Source organism: Anolis carolinensis, chromosome X (genome assembly GCF_035594765.1).
Source record: "Anolis carolinensis isolate JA03-04 chromosome X, rAnoCar3.1.pri, whole genome shotgun sequence".
In the NCBI taxonomy this organism is placed as follows: Eukaryota; Metazoa; Chordata; class Lepidosauria; order Squamata; family Dactyloidae; genus Anolis; species Anolis carolinensis.
This window is the reverse complement of record NC_085847.1, coordinates 9592598-9609845: the sequence shown is the minus strand read 5'-3', so window position 1 is coordinate 9609845 and position 17248 is coordinate 9592598. Positions and strand designations below refer to the sequence as shown.

The window sequence follows — 17248 nt, the reverse complement described above, 5'->3', positions numbered from 1 at the left end:
TGTTCCTGATTCAAGACATCTCCCCCGCTTTTATTTTTCTTGGATTAGGCTTCATTGGTAGTTCTGCAATTAATTGTAATTAAGAAGGAGGCCGAGTCACCCATAAAATGGGAAATCAGATTTTAGTCCTTAACAAAGCTGAGAAGTGGTAGATAGGGCAAGGGTGGATATGCTGACTGACATCTTATGTGGTCTGTTTATTTTGTATGCCCATTCCCCACCATTGTGTATTTAATGTAGTAAACATGATGGCATACACTTCACTTTTAACAGTTAAGTGTATTTGGGACAAAAGTTGAAGTTGGGATTTGCTGCAAACGAAGCCTGAATTGTGTGACGGAGCAATGGCTTCTTGTAAATCAGGTGTCTATAGAGCATGGATTCAGACTGCATGCACTTCCCAAGATATTTATTATGGCTCTTAAAGTGCTCCCTGAGCTTTTTTATGACAGTGTGACAAGCTGCCAAAATGCAGCGGCTAGCCACTAAATGCTCTAGCTGTTTTCTTGGGTGTTAAAAAAAAACTAAAGGCTATGATGCCATTGATTGTAGCATATTCACGCAATACATTTATAGTGGTGTGATTCCACTTTAAGTGCAATGATACCATCTAACCCTGGAATCCTGGGATTTGCAGTGCAGGGGGAGGGATTTAGCATTCTCAACCTGTCTGTCATTTCCAGGGGGAAGTGGAGCATGGATAGGTGAAACTGGATATTGAATCAGTGGATAAGAGGGCCATATCGTATTTGCTATTCTCGGGGCGCCTTTGTTCGCATCCTCATTTCAACATCCTTGTCCTTCCTGATTGCTTTCTGCAGGGTTACTGTGGGTAAGAGGTCATCTTATTCCCCACTCTTTGCTCCAGAGTCATCCCCATGTGCAACTGTGTAATAATACAATTGAAGGAGCATCTGAAATCCTTTTTAAATAATCCAGAGTGACATGGAAATGACATCCATCTATAAATCAGTCCAAACCACAAACATCTGAAAAAGATTTACACTTAATCCAATTTACTTCAATCTTATGCTTTACTTAAAATGACACAAATGTCAAAATGGGTCTCTGATTCTTCTTGTTGGAGCATCTCTTGGAGAGAACGGAAATGTGTGCATTGAAATTAAAATAGCCTTGCAAGTAAATGCACAGAAATTACTAGCCTCTGGAAACCCCTTCTTGGTCAACCCTCTCCTGCAAACAGTGCTAGTCGCTTGTAGGTCTGCAAGAAAAAAGCCAACTGTTGTTATGTTTCCCTGTTTAGTTCTGGAGCTAATTTTCAATGATAAGTGGTCAATTGAATGGCTATTTTAAAGCTGGAATTAAAATATATGTGAGTTGTTTATGTTTATGTACCTTATCATACTGGATGTACCTTTTCAGGCAGGAGCTTCCATGGTTGGAACTTTTCATAACTGTATTAAGTCATAAACATTAATGGTGGAACTGAGCCATACCCACAGTATTTTGTTACCATGTCTTAGGTGGTTCTTTCTAGTGCATCTGTTCTCCTGTACATTTGCACAGTCTCTCCCATTCAAGTTGCTGTTGCTCTTAGGCAATGTGGTTGTTGTCTTTGCTATTACATAGCTGATTGATGATGTGTGGGGGGCAGACTGGCTGACTCAATGGGAAGGGGGGGGACAGACAACTCATGACACACCAAAAATGAGCTGTCTGTTTTCTGCAAAATGATGACTCCTAGGAGTTCATTTATGATACCATAAACGGGGCTTTTAGCAAGATGAAGATCACTGGTTGGTTGATCCTGGAGGCTATCTTGAGTAGGGCATGCCACAAGGAACTGAACTGACACAAGTGAAGCTTGTCACGAGCTACATTACACCAAGTGAAAACCGGGAGTAGGCAAAAGAATTATGTCAAGAAGAGAACTGAAGCTTTTCCATAGACAGAACACTTTCTGGAAATGTGGGAAATTGAAAGTTTGCAACAAAATTGCTTTGGGCAAGGAATATCTCTTTAAAAAAGAAACCATCGGGTTGGGTTTCTTTTCTTTGTCTTGTGTGGGTAGTCTCTAGTGGTTTGCTTTCTGTTTCTGTGACCTTTCTTTCAGTTTTTGTTGCTAAGTTGAAATGTGATTTGAATCTGAACAATGTCAAGGGAGCCAGCCTTTCCCTACAAGATATCCACCCTCTATATGTGTTGGATTACAATGCCTGTCATCCTGAAACAGCATGGTTTTAGTCCTGTCTGGGGATAATGAGAGCTGTAGTTAAACACATTTGAAGGGGAACAGATTAGGGAAGGCTACAGTGATCTAACATGTGAGTATAAAAACATTCACTCTCTCTGTATTTCACATTTTAAAAAAAACAAAAGCAGGCTGAACTACTCTCTCCCATTTTCTCTGTCAAATCTTGAAGATTCAAAAGGGAAAATCTCAAAACTATTTTTCTCTCTTTCTCAGTTAATATAATTGCCAATATTTAATAAGTGTAGTGAGTCATATTGGAAAAGTGACTTCTTCTTTTCTTCTGTGAAAAAGAGGGCTTCTCTAATAAAAGTAACTAATAAAGATGCATTGCGTGGACCAGGGAAGACAATCCTGTGGGACAAGCATCTAAAAGAGGAGGAAAGGAGCTCTTTCTCAGAATTATGTCAATTTTTGTGGCCATTGGAGGGATTTGAGAGTGAGGTTTGTGTGGAGGACAGGGGTGAAGGCATATTTTTGTGCATTGATGGCCCCAGAAAAAACAACGAGTGATATAGAAATGGTTGAATGATATGTGTATTCATTTTAGTTTGTTTTGTTTAATTTTGTTTATATAATGCTTTCCCCTCCAGAACTGGATCAGGATGCTTTACAGCACAATTTAAAAGAGAACCCCAGTTTGCTACTGTTCTCACCCCATGATATCTGATTTGTTGGTTGCGAAGAGAGAATGTGGGGGTGGGAATCTGTCTGCTACTTGAAGGAAGTGTTAATTTGAAGGTCCATAATGTGCCTTCACAGAAGCAGAAATAACTTTTTCACACCATCATTGTGTTTATTTTTTGCTGTGGCAAAAACTTGCCAGCTGGTGGCCAATCTCCCCATGACAGGCTCCTCTGTCCTGGTAGCTGGGCTGGTCCTCAGCTGGCAGGCTCCTACTAGAAGCCTTGCATTCAGCTTGCATAGTTTTTGAGAGCCCAAAGGAGGAATTAAGTGGTACATTAAAAGAAACCCTGTAATGAATATTTTGCCATTGATAGAATATCCTAGCAGAATCAGTACAGCAAACAACTATGTATCCATAGCAAATAGGCTCTGCCTCCAGCCAACAACACGGGGATTTTAGAAAAGTTGTCTCTTACTCCTTCGTTTGATAAGATCCCCATGCTTATAGGAGAGTGAGTAGGCTATTAAATATAAAACAAAATGCTAAAGGAATGGAGGTGGGAGGAAGAATATCTTGAATTTAAAACACACAGGGGCTTTTTGTTGTTGTAGTTGTCCTTTGAAACGGAGGAATTTGCAAAAGCTGTTTAGAGACACCGCCAGGTTCAAAGCAATCGAGAGGCGTATTTTGTGGCGTTTATTCAGGATGTTCAATCATTAAAAATATTGTTTTGTGATCTAAGCAATTATGTTCGACAAAGGAATCTCTAGCAGGCAGCTTATGTGACATTCCAAAGGCATCAGAGATTATTTCTCCCAGCAGTACAATTTCAGTGCATTAGCAAAGGGTGGCAGCTGCGGGAGGGCTGAGGGGTGACTCAAATGAGCATTGTATTTCTGCAAGAGATACAGGTGGTTAAAACTGAAGGAAAATGACAAAAACATTGTTTATCCTAATATGCAGGCACAAGGGAGCTGCAAATGGAAGAGTATAATGGGCTTTTGGAGCAATGAAGTTCTTGCATTTGTGTTTAATGTAGGTGAGGAATGTCGATCTCTTTAGATATCATTCACATCTATATTGTAAACTCATTAGTCTGTGTTGGCATGGTGTTTTGCTGGCTCAATTCACCCTTCCTCTACTGGGTTTCTGTTGTGGGGAGATTGGTATTCATACTGTTTTCTTTTTAGTCACCCCTGACCTAAACCGAAGATTAATTTGACTGGGATGCTGGACAGCTTTCCTTAAATCCAACTTTTCGGTCCTTGCTTGCTTTTTCCAGCAAAGAATGAAAATCAGATACCCTGTTCTAGGTTGCTAAGAAGACTTCCTTTTAACAAGACATTATTTAGTGCAGGAAAAGTAAGACTGTGTGAATATATATGTATTTTTAGGAAATTCATAAACCCAAGACATTGTTTTATTAGCTTATTTAATTATCTGACCCTGGTCAAAATGCCCTTGATATCTAGCAGTATGAATGATTGCAGTCAGGATGCAAGTACAAATATTCTCAATTGTCCTGCAGATTAAAGTTTGGGGCCTCCCATTTTATAGCACCCAGAAAGCCATGGTTGGCTGCCTGGATCTTGGAACCAGAAAATGCCTGTGAATTAGTGCAGATAAATGCTGCAGCATTTTCTTGCACACCTCATCAATGTACAATGGTTTGGAAGGTACAGATGATATGACTGCCTTGCTGACGCGAAGCAGATTTGTCTTTAGTAAGTGAATGGATGAGATATTGCTCGAGAATCAGCCTGAGTTAGGTGGAAGAAAGATGTGGTACAACTGCAATGAATAAATAATGTCCAGGTGGTCTCTTGACAGACAACGTGATGTCGAAAGAACTCCCTGCAGGTAGAAAGCTTTTGCAAATCCACTGAGCTTTTTAATGGTGTGCTGTTTTCAGAAAGGAAAGGGCAACATCCAGTGTTTTTGATGAGCAATCAGTTTGGGGAAGGCATAGCAGATGGTGAATCTTTGCTGCTATAACCACAGTTGGGTCTGGCAGAGCTCAGGAATCAGTAATCTGGATTTGGCTGTAGGGCTTCTAGTTGCTGATCCCTATACAAGGATAAAAGTGTGTTCTGTGCCACCTTATGTATAATGCAAGTTCAATATCATTGTTTAGAAATGCTCAATACAGTTATCTGCTACCTTTGGCACCTACTTTATCCTCCCTTTCCTTCCCCCCCCCCCCCTCCCCCAAGTGCTAGAAATGTGGACATGCCCTTATGGCCTTTACTTTTAATTTTCACATCTATTTTATGGTTTTAATTATTGTATTGGCTTGAGGATTTGGCTACAGCACATTGAGAAAATACTTTCGGTGCCTCTGTGATGTGACTCGAGTGCTCTGCCCTAGACAATATAGAAGCCCCCCTTCCACCCTTGGCTAAAATTGCTATTTAATTTATATTGCTTTTGTTTCTCATATGGATACTGTTCCAAATGCAGTTCATGGTGCCTTAGTTATTTTTTTCATATTCATGCACACACACACCTACCTGACTTTCAAAGGACGCTTCCTTTGTTAACATAACATTCTACAAGATCAAAGAGCAGACGTGGAATGCAAGGCTGAAAATGCATTATGATCTCTTTGCCAAGAGAGACTGAAAAGGAGGGGGACGGGCTTGCAGTGAATAGCTGAGTTCTTAGAGGTGCTTTTGGTGGGTGGATGCTAAATATAGACAGCCCATTGGCCTCTGGATGATGGAATCGTGTTTAGTCAAGCTCCTTGCATTTCAGCCAAAGGACTTCTTGCTATCTGCCAGTTGATGGAAGTTGCTGCTTCACAGCTTTCTCTCTTTTGGCCCTTAGCTTAGGACCCAGCCTTATCCCCTGATGTTCTCTGGCCTCAGAGTTTCTGACCTCTGCCAAGACCAAGCTAAGGCTAGGCTTGTCCCTCTCATCTTGACAAATGTCCTAATCCTCTTAGCTATTTGTAGGTAGGCTTTTTGCGGTCTTCAGCTTGAGTGGACAAATGCCCCTTGGTTTGCAACTAGGAATTGAAATAATCTTTGAAAACCTTTGAAAAATTGTCAGAACTGTTTATTTGGTGTTGAGAAACCCAGATGAGGAGAATCCTGGATTAATAGGAATTTTTACTTACTCTGTCTTTACTTATTCTTTTCTGAATTGTACATAATATTTCTGTACAAATATTTTTCTTTCTGCACAGAAAATGATATTTTTCTATGCAAACTGCCATGTATGAATTTTGTGCAGAATACGTACTGAACTGGATTATCTTCCAAAGCTACATAAATTTCAAAGTCTTTTTCGCCATGGGACGAAATTTGCAAGAAATACCGATTGCTTCCTTTGAAAACAAAATTAGAGAAAAATTACATTCCAAGTAGGAATGTAATTACCACTGGTGTGGTAATTCTGCCTCATCCACTGCATTTTGATGACCATAGCATTCTCTTGACCAGATCATAGATGCATAGATGATGTATGTAAGCAAATGCTTTATTGGTGAAGATTGTTTTTGTTGGCCAGAATGAGCGACAGAACAGTGCTCCTCTTTCTTAGCTAGAATGTATACCTGGTCACTTAGAAACACATACACATGCAGCCATTTACTTTCCCTATTCTGATGGGGATCAGGAGACCGTCCAAGGGAAGCAGGATCTTCTTTGTGGTTGTTTTAGAAATCAGAATAAAAACTTGTACTGTGGAAAATTGGTTGCCAAAAACCAGACTGTGTACTTCCAAGCTTTCCCACCTCCCTCCAGGCAGCAGCAGGCAATTTATACCTTTTATAATTAAGAGTTAATGCAAGAACCAAGCCAATTGCCCCTTTAAACAGCTGGTAGTCAAGAGGAGGCATTTGTTACTTTAAATAGAAACCCTGACAAAGCAAAGTGTACAATCATCGCCAAGTAGAATTACTTTTAAGTGTCCATAAAAACCAGCAGGCTGTAATTTCACTTCATTTGTTACCTATCTCAAGGTGTTCACCGCATCCGCACAGGGAAGAAGAGCCAATTTTGAGCATCTCACATTTTTTGCATCATTTCACTTATGCAGTAATAATGCCAGAGAGCTAGGGAAGGGCAATCATAATAATAACGGGAATTGATTTTTTTTCCCTCTGGGTGTGGTGGGGGGAGGCTAAAGCTTTGGCTTTGGCTTTGGCTTTGTGGTGCATAAAAGAAGAGACTCCTGACAGTTCAATCCTATCTGTCCTTACTCATTGCTAGTGTTCCCAAATGTATTACTTCTTCATATAGAGGTGAGCAACTTGGGGGCCAATGTTCACCCTTTGAGATTCATGAGAGATGGGCTTGAGAGTTGGAAAATGCTAACTTCAGCCTTAGATGTGGGTGGATATGATAACAATTAGAAAATTATGTGTAGAACAGAGAGTGTGAAGCCCCTTTTTATCCAGTTAAATATATTTGTAGTTGATCCGGGACAGGCCAAAAGGAAATTCCGCTTTTCATGGCATGTGATTGATTTAGGGAATTGCCTGTGATGAAATGCAAAGACTTTAGTGGGGTATAAAAGAGGATTAGACAAATTTGTGGAAGAGGAGCAGAGGCCTATCAAAACAGTAGAGCTTGAAGAAGTTACTCATGTGGATCCCAGCTGCCAGAATCCTGGGAGGTTTTGCAAAACAGTTACAATGACAAAACACGTGTTGAATATGAGTAGGAGTTGAATATGAGTAGACAACATGCTGTTGAATATGAGTAAGACTCCAGAGTAGTAGCTGATGGCCTCCTGTGTGAGCATCTCAGAGGTATCTAGCTGACCAGGGTGGGAAGCAGGATCCTGGATTAAATAGTCATTGCTGTAATCCAGACCTGTTGATGGCAAGGTGACTAAAAAGTGTTGATCAAGAATCCTGGTTTGTGATGCATGTGTATGGTTTACTTTCTAGGTTGAATTTGACCAGTGCAACATAGGAGACTGACTTGTAATGAGTCAGGCCATTGGTCTATCTAGTTCCCCAGCCCAGTACTCATTTAATGAATTTAAGACTACACCTCCCATTATCCTCAGTGTTCACACTCTGTTACTTTCAGGGAGGAATTTCTCTTTTTGAAGATGCCAGGAATTGAACTTGAAACCTTATCTACAGTGGTTTTGACTCATCTCTAATTTTCTGTTTCCTTTGTTTACCTTGCAGCCACAGCATGAAGCAGCCAGCATAATGAGGAGGAACTATAGAATTCTTTAGGATTTAACAGAACAGAGCCTGGAGATTTCTAAGAAAAGAGGAGGCTTTCCAGATTTCTTCTACAATGTCTGGATCCACCCAGCCTGTGACCCAGTCATGGCGGGGAACCGAGACCCGTTATCCTCCTCACGCCATGTCCTATCCAATGACAATAAGTCAGTCGCACGTGGTAAGTTTTCTTTGTTCTCTTGTCCTTCTTTTCCTGACTGTTGTATTAATTAGATTAGCTTTATCAAACTGGGTAGGAGTGTGAATATTTAATTGTTTCACTCTCTCCTCAAGGCTCAGGATAATGTTTTTGGAAGTTCTCACCAAGAATTCACATATCCTGAACTGTTTGGGAGAAAATATTCTGTGCAGAAATCCACATGCATGAATGTAGTGTGAGTTTTGTGCAGAATTGCTTTTTTTGTGTGTGAAACACTAATTTTGCACTAAGAATTGTGTTTTTGCAATTTTTGCACAGACAGCCACTATTTTTGGACAACTATATGTTCAGAATATTTTCTTGGAAAACTTAATGATGTTCCAATAGCCTTGGTGAAGACTGTGCACAATTCTTGCCATTGTGTTATTTTTCCCAACTGAACTTTCCAAAACCTCATTTTTCATCCAGGAAATGAATAACAGTGAATATTGTTTCCATCTTTTTTCTGGATATCTCTGGTTGCTGTCCGGATTCTTATGTGCAGTTCAGGAAACTGGTGGCTTTGAGAAGGAAAATGTGTCTCATTTGGAAGTATGTTTACCTCAGTCCATCCTAAGGAGGGCTTTTCTGTTCCAGTGCCTGCTGTGTGACTGGTCTTTCCATTGAGATTAGAAAAACTTCTTTTAGCATTGAGTCTGTGTACAGTGGCTGAAGATATATCAATTTTCCCAAGCACTTCAGAATTATTTTTCTGGTGTTAATACTTGTCTGTTATCCCAGGGTTTTCATGAATCGTTTAAAATTATTTTTATTGTTTAAAAGGATATAAATGATGTGTCTTCAAGGTGCTTGTCGACTTACGGTGACCCCATGAATTTCATAAGGTTTTCCTAGGCAAGAAACGCTTACAGGGTTGCCAAATATTCAGTTGGCATCTGGCATTTGTTTGCTGCGTGAGAACCAATCTAAAATGAGTAGAGCAAAGAAGGAATGGCTGGAGCAAGCCTTCCCTGAAGTCCTCTGTGGTGGGTTAATTCAGGTTGCACAAAGCTTGTCTGTTTAAATACAAACAAACAAATGCATTGTAATTCTTTTCCAGGGCAGCTGAAATTATTTAGCTGGAGAAGCACAGTTCTGTGACCTAGATAAAGTATGCACACTGAGGCAACATTACTTATGATTTTTGCTTCTGAAATTTCACTTGGCAGCACTTACATCCTTGCTGGTGCGCCTTCTCAGCCACAAGGTCTTGACATTTGGGATGCCTTTTTAAAGGAAGCTCTTCATTGATTTTAGTACTCTGTATCAGCCATGGTACATTCCTGTTCCTCTGTAGTTTCAAGGGATATACTTGATCTCAAGTAAACTTACTATAATCGGCACTTCTCACCTTTGCAGCGGGGTGTGTGTGTTAGGGGACGAGTGGGGGTGTGTGCTTGCCACAACTACTCCCATTGCTCTCTCTACCTTGTTCATAATGACCATAGTGATTTGTGTTTCTCATATTAGTCCAGTTGGATTTTAAAAGAAACAGAGTTGGGCAAGGAGGGGAAATGTAGTCAACCGCCTATGACAGCTTAGAGAGCTCTGACTCTGTCTTGGCCTTTTGTGTTTTTTTTTAACAACGCCTGCTGAATCATGAGGCAGTGAGGGCCATCCCCTTGTACACACACTTATCACTTCCTGCCAGTCCTGACCTTGGCTCGATAGCATCTCTTTTGAAAAGTTTGTGTGTGATTTACAAGGGTAGACAAAAAGATACTAGGCAGAACTAGAAAGCTGGTGGTAGCTGGGAGCCAGGAAATGGGGCTGTGCCAAGGGGCTGGCCTCTGGGAAACTTGTGCGTTCTTCCTCTAGCCTTCCCTCACCCACATGCACCCATGTGTCCTTGTAGGTGAAGGTAGCGGGGCCATCAACATCACACCTGCCCCAAGCCCCATAAATGGTGCAGATGGCCCTGTGACCATAGGGGTGAGGGACAGAGGCACGCCTTGCCAGAATGCCATTGAATCTCAGGCAGAACTATGAAGGTCCTCGGGCTACTGTCTTGGAAACTGACCTAGGAAAAAGGAACTTTTTTGGAGAATAGCTTTCAGAATCCCCCAGCCACCCTGCCTTTAGCCATGCTTGGTGAAGGCTTCTGCATACTATGGACCCTTGATTGGGGAAATATGGGGGTACAAATGTGATAAATAAAAGCATCAACCTTCTGAACTTTGGCTGCAATGCTGCAGAATGGCCAGCAATTTTGTCTAATGTTTATAGGATTAGGTGGGGGGCGCATGTGAATTTAATCATATTTCCCTAACTTTCTCCTCATTTCAAACATTGCACAGCAGTGATCTTTAAAAGGGAGGCATCATCAGGAACGCACATACCCCAGAAATAGTGCCCACGTGTGGCTTGGTCACTGCCTGACTGATACAGTGAGAGACAAGCTTTGGAGATTAATGGCAAGGACAAGGGAGCTGGAACAATGAAGCTTCTGTTGTCTCTCTGGCCTCTTGTTGCATCCATGCTGATAAGAGCCAAATGAGTAATTCAACCTGATTTACACTGCTGACCCTTATCTGGAACAACAGCTTTGATTACAAAGGAGCTCCAGAACCTTTATTTTGCCTTGAATCAGCAATGTGCATCTCCTGTTTAAAAGAAGTGAGGGTAGGCAGCTCTGGGTCAAGGCGACCGCTAGATCAATAGCCTCTCCTTTCCATTTGTTTGGAAATGTAAATGTAATAAATTCTGTTTTTTTTTTGAGGTCTCCAAAGCTGTGAATGGCAAAAGAAAACCAGTAGCAATTCTATTGGACTAATCTGTAAGACCTCTCTATTTCTTCTCCCCAGTCTTGGTTCTAGTTTTTAAATTTGCCAGCCCAAGCCCTTTTGCTATCTGAGGCAAATTACATTATACTTCCTTCATTCCAAACACAGAAGCCAGCTTGACTGGAAGTGGGGGTTTGGGGGGTGGAATAGAGTTTATTTGCTAGTTCTAGTTGGCAGGGCTGAATGAAACCACTATTTGGGAATGAATGAAGCCTCAAGCTAGAAAACTTTAGGTCTAGATCAGTCTTTCCTGAACCTGGCTCTCTTTGAGATATTTTTGACTACAATTCTCATGTAGTCTGGCAATTATAAGAGTTATCTTCCAATAGAGAGGGAGGGGGGGAGGGAGGTGGAGGAGACTAGTCTAGAATGTGTTTGGAATTAGAAGTGACACCATCAAAACCTGAAAGGAAGGTCAAAGAAAAGTGCAGGTATCTGCAGAGGCCTTTCCAGTATGTTTGTGGCATCATAGGGAGATAGAGCCTATAATAGCTTCTTGGTAGAGGTCACTGTTTGACAAGGAATAGCAGCAAGACCACATGGAAAATTATTGGTCCTAATTGTTTTCCCCAGAGATCCTACAAAACTCTGGAATGCCTTTAGAAGATTTCTTTGGATTGGGAATTCAACAGTCAGTTCATGTTGATTTTAGTTTTGATGTGTCTTGGTTAATGGTTTGGAGCACAGCCAACTTGCCATTCCAAGTAGCCAGGCAGGCAGGGATAGGCAATCTGAAAGCTCAGCCTGTGTTTGAAAAGTTGCTCAGTTTAAGGAACTACACAAGAATTGGCAGTTCTGCCGATCCACTTGGCACTCTATTGGCTCTTCTGGATCATCTGATTCTGCTGCAGGACTGCCCTATGTTTGCTAGTGCTGAAATTCACCATAGACTCGGCCACCAGTGCCCCCCTCTGGCAAACTATCACAGCAGCAAAACATCTGGAATTGCCTGATTTTCACTTCTAAGTTCCTAGTTTGAAAGCCTTGCTGCCATATAGGGTGTAGTCCCAAGAAGTTTCATTTCTCCCAGAATGAGACGTTCCTCCTTGTGGACTTCACTATGACTCCCCCTTCGCCGCCTCTCCTGCCCCCCAGTCATGTGACCTTGTTACTATTTGTAGCATGCAACTATGGTTTAATGTGCTATGGCTCCATTTATTCAGCACTGCCATAAGTGATTCACAGAGAGCAGTGTTGGCTTTGTGCTTACTTATTTGTCACAGAGCCTGTTGCTTCGGTTCTACATGATGAACTTTTCCATTGCAAATTGCCTATATGTTGATGAGAAATATGCAGGGAAACAAATTTCCCCAATATAATAGCTCTTATGTTGCCAAGGGACATGAAACTGAACTGCTGCTGTACCCTATCTTGGCTACTTGAATACAGGGTGGGGCAAGTGTGGTACATTCAGGGGCCTATTTTCTGGAACACTGTGTGCTTCACAGACTAATCAAAAACAAAGCAAAACAAACAAATAGAAAATCCATGCCTGGTTTTTTAAAAGTAATTTTTAAATTATTGAACCACGAGGAAAGGGAACATGCAGTCTATTTAAATTGTGAATTGCTGCTTTGGAGGTTTTCAGCCTATGTGGGTGGTGGAAAAAGGGAATGCTGGGGAGTCTGGACGGACTGAGGGCTACAAATACAGCTTTGTTGGACTGCATGCAACCCCATGAACATTTAGGCCATCCCTGCTTTTTATCAGGGGCTGGGATCCAGTGGTGGAAATTCACTCATGAAAGAGTTATCATGGGGAAAAGGGTTCTCCACTGAAGCTTTCTCACCAATCCTTGTTTCCATAACAAGCCACATTTTTCAAAATCCAGTGATCACAAAGACAGAAAGTGAGGTGGACCTTTTCTTCCACAAGAGTAAGGTAGTTCACAAGCTTAATATATACATTTTACTGGAGGCGGAGTCGTCCTCCTACCTCTGACAAGACATTTTCCTACTTAATTTTCTCCCAAAGCTGTCTTTAGAGTGAGATGCTCTGCTGCACTTTCCCTGATGCTCAGTTTCTACATTGATTGACCATTTTAGAAAGCCACCACAGTTTTACTAAGAAGTCACGCACAGTGTAAGAGGGTGGAGCTCTTGCAAAAAAGCCCGTGTAGGTCTCTTCCAACTCTATAATTGGCTCATTTTTCTAAGATTCTGAAGGGTCTGCACAGGTGGCAGAAAGTCCCGTATCTGTGACTTCACAGATGACTGATTGGGAAACCACTGTTAAAGATTTGCAACCTGTTCTTATTGGTAGAAACCACAAAAAAGGGAAAGAGGAGTCGTTTTAGTGTGCTGCAAATGATTCAGTTCTACCTGAATGCATTATGTTAAGGGAGAAACTCCAGGAAACTGTCAAGCTCAACATTTGGGACTGTCAAATAATAGGAAATTTATACAGTTACAAAGAAAAAGGGGAAAGGAAAAAAAGTGTTTTTAAGCTCTTTCTCTTGGGATGCCAAGAAATTTTAATACCTGGCTTCTCTTTCACTCAATGCTTTCCTGCTCTAAAATGCCAAAAGTGTAAAGAAAATTGGAACTTCTCTTGGCTTCAGTCCTAAGAGGCAGGGGGGCGAGCATTTCTCAGGCCATGCCGGCCAAGTGCTGAAGAAACCGGAATGCTCCATATGAGTTGTGACATCTTCAGTGAAGAGGATCCAAGTTTGGCTTGGAAGGTTCTTTCTGCTTCATAAAGCATCTCTGTAGTAATTTTGATATAGGTGTAGTATGCTCATGTCTAGATGTATCAATCTGGCTGCCATATTTTGAACTACTTTGGCTTTCTGAATGTGTGGCGCATTGCAGAAGTTCAAACCCTTGAGGTCACCACTACCATCTTTAGGTCTTCGATTCTAGGAAGGGGCACAGCTGGCATAACAGCTGGAGGCCCAATTTTAACTTATTTTCAGTATGGTGTTTTGTATATTACATCTAACATGGGCATTGGGTCATGGCTTTGATGAGAGCCCTCTTGGTATTATGATGTGGTCTTCGTCTGTGCTTTAAATAATTGTTCTTTGATTGAGCTCCCTTTTTTCCCAATGGGTTCAAGCACCTTATCTGCTAATAAGGAACAGCTGAACTGTCAAGACATTCAATAGGCAGCTTTAAGGCATGCAATGAGAGAGCCTTTTAATTAATTATATTGCTAAAGTGAAGCACCACCCTCTTTTTAGGGGGGCCGAAAGAGCAAAAGGGATATTTATTTTAGAAATAGCACATTTTTCTGGCTCACTTTTGATCCATTTTGAAAGAGGCAGATTTTATGGGGTTTCGTCAAGTGCATACATTCGGCAACACCCACAAAAATATCAAAAGTTGAAGGAGGTAGTAGAATTGAATTTCTGGTATTTTTCAGATGGGGCGTTGGTGCCTTTGTCAGTTGCTGCTCCCCTTTCCTGAACTTGCAAATGTAGTTCTATGTCAAGTAGCCTCAACAACAAAGCAGATCGATTTGCAGTATTACAAGCTGCAGGATTCCTTTTTCACTTGTTGTCAAATTTGGATGTTTTTAATATGTACAGAAACTGAAATTATAGTGCTTCTGTGCCTTGAAATGTGGTGTGGGCAATGAACATAGCAAAAACACTTTTCTGAACCTTATTTCTTTCTTTTCTATTTTCAGGATGTTGGGCTCTTGGAATACCAGCACCATCCCAGGGACTACCCTTCCCATCTGCCCCCTGGGTCTGTCTTGCAGCCACAGAGAAGAAGACCATCCTTGCTCTCAGAGTTCCAGCCAGGAAATGAAAGGTAAGAGGAATGGGGGCCTCTTTGTGTGGTGGAGTTCTCTACCTATGCGGGGTTGTGAGCAGTATTTTGCAAAACCTGGAAATCTAAAGTGATGTCCAAGAAAAATATCTAAGCGATATTTTGGTAAAGATTCTAGTAATAGAGATCAAATAGAGGAATTTTATTGTCCTGAGCTCTTCAGTTATATTGTCTATGTCCTGCATTCCCTTGCAGTGTTGCAGAGAGGGCAGAGATATTTGTGATTTAAGTGCACCCCTGGTATTCTTTGGGGTACTGCAAGGGATTCTGGGAACAGGTGGTTTTCTGTGGTTTTCCTTTGGCAACTAAGGCAGTTGAAGGTTCTCCAAAGCATTATATTCATCCCTTAATTCTCTTTATACTGCTGCAGCCAGTGTGGTTCCTCGTAGGTTGTGGAAGGAGTAGTAGAATACATGTTTTGATGACAAAGCTGCCAGATTCATTTTCTGTCATCTCAGGTTAAAATAGGTACCAGGTGAAGAGAACACTTGTCTGAGAGTCACTGCCAGTCAGAGTACATGATAGGAGTCTAGATCACTGCTTCTTAATTTTATATTCCTATATACCTGGATTCATGTCAAAATTTCTCATATGGTTTCAAGTGGAAAAAAAGTAAGAAGTCCTCGTACAAATGGATCAACTGTTTGACTACACAATTATAGTACTGTGTTTCCACCTTCGCTGCCACTGCTGTATCTTAGGGAATTGTGGGGTCGGCCTCTTAGGGAGGGGCCTTTAGAATTATCAGCTCCAAGTCTTCATCAAACTGCTAAACTCGGGATTCCATGGCAGTTGAAGTGGAATCATTGGGCTATAAATGGGCCTCTAGTATCAGGTAGCTTTCTGAGTACTTGATCTCAACACTTGGATCTCACACTAATGCTTCCCCTCTGTGCTCCCTCCCTCCCTCCATCCCTCCCTTCCTTATAGTTCACCAAATCATTACCCAAATTTCACAAGCTGGAATCCACAGCAAGATTTGAGTTAATAGGTAAGAATAAGTCTTGTTTTTGGCATAGTTCTTCTACAGAGAAACTATGTCTACCATGTTGTCCTGAGGACTAGGGGTTTTAACACAGCAAAGCCCCTCCTTCCTCAGCGGAATAACATACAATGTAATCTGAGGAATCTCCTATTCCTTATCCTTTTTCCTAACTCTGGCCCCAAACAAGTTAGTGTTGCAAAGCTTTGGAAACTGCATAGTTGAACGTGTTTTATACAACCTGATGGGGTTGTAGGCCCCACTCCCACCTCCTTGACTTCTGGTACAGTCATGTTTTAGTTCTGAGCTTTGAGTTTTCACTGCAATGTTTGGAGTTGGATTTCGGTTTCTTTATATCATGAAGACGTTGAATGATTGAGGAAAGGGGTTTGCTTCTGAGTATGTACCTTTTTGCTCCTTTGTTGGCTCAACCGGATGTAGAGATCCCAGATTGGCAGATCCCAGGCAGCTACATTATTTTTGGGCCTAAGTATTGAAGTGTGCCCAGAAAGAAACAGGGAGTCAATTCCAAAATTGGCATACATTGCTTTTGTAGATTTCCAGAAAGTTGGGTGGGTGTTAGCAAGGGGATTCTTATTGTACGGGTTATACCTGGGGAGATTGTTGAATTGGGTCCTCTTCCAAGTTTGTGATTTATGATCTCCTGAAGAATTTCCCGACTGTGTTTCTTGGAAGTGGTTGCCAGAAGGAGGCTATGGAGTTCCTTCCTTTCTCCATCAGGGGAAGTTTTTAAATATAGACTGTATAAACATATGTCAAGGGTGACTCAGGCCTAATTAATCCAGCTTTGGTGCGGCAGCCTGTGGACTGAGGTGACCTCTTGTGGACCTTTCCCACAGCTCCCACTCCCTTCCCTTGGGTTTCCTGGACCAAGTTGTAGCTGGAGGCTGCAGGTGGTGGTGGTGGCTTGGCTTAGTCTGTCGCAGCAAATACTTTTGGATTTTTCTGGCAAAGAGGCAGCACCCCCCACCCCACACACACACACGCACACACACCTCCCACCTCTTTTTTGCCAGAGGAGCACTGAAGAGCAGCTGAGTCCCCCTTGGCAGACTCATGCACAACGCATCTGTAAGAACCTTGGCTGGGTTCCCGGGTTCCGATTGCTTGGCTTCCAGCAGAGGCAGCTGGCTCTTGTGGCTTGGCAGCTGGGGAGGGGGTAGCCGGCAAGAAGAGGCAAGCACAACTCATGTCTGTGGATCTGGAGGAGCGAGAACACAACACAAGCACACATCTCTGCTGTGTCTCTGAGTGGGGGCGAGAATTCAACCGCTAAGCACTAAGCCTGGCACAGAGGCATAGGGAGAGGCATCTTCATTCAGTGCCTTGGGTGGGGGGTCTGTTCTCTCCTCCCTTTACTACTGCAAACCTGGACCTTGGTTGAGAGCAATGAGAGCATTTGGAAAGTGTTAGCAAAATAGCTGGAAATGACCACGACTTGGAAAAGCTTCTTTCCTTGGAA

The 17248-nt window shown here is 41.9% G+C and overlaps 1 protein-coding gene across 17 annotated transcripts in view; it reads left to right on the top strand.

Moving 5' to 3' along the window:
• The window catches only part of ncor2 (nuclear receptor corepressor 2), a 195775-nt gene that overhangs the window by 66788 nt on the left and 111739 nt on the right, over nucleotides 1-17248 (top strand). For 16 of the 17 annotated variants that reach the window (XM_062958546.1, XM_008113654.3, XM_062958552.1 and 13 more), the window contains exons 2-3: nucleotides 7987-8206; nucleotides 14638-14765. In XM_062958546.1, the coding sequence (XP_062814616.1) occupies nucleotides 8102-8206; nucleotides 14638-14765 (233 nt within the window). In that variant the 5' untranslated portion in view covers nucleotides 7987-8101. Of the gene's footprint in view, nucleotides 1-7986; nucleotides 8207-14637; nucleotides 14766-14964; nucleotides 15775-17248 lie in introns of those variants that run through there. The other variant, XM_062958548.1, reaches the window with a different exon arrangement.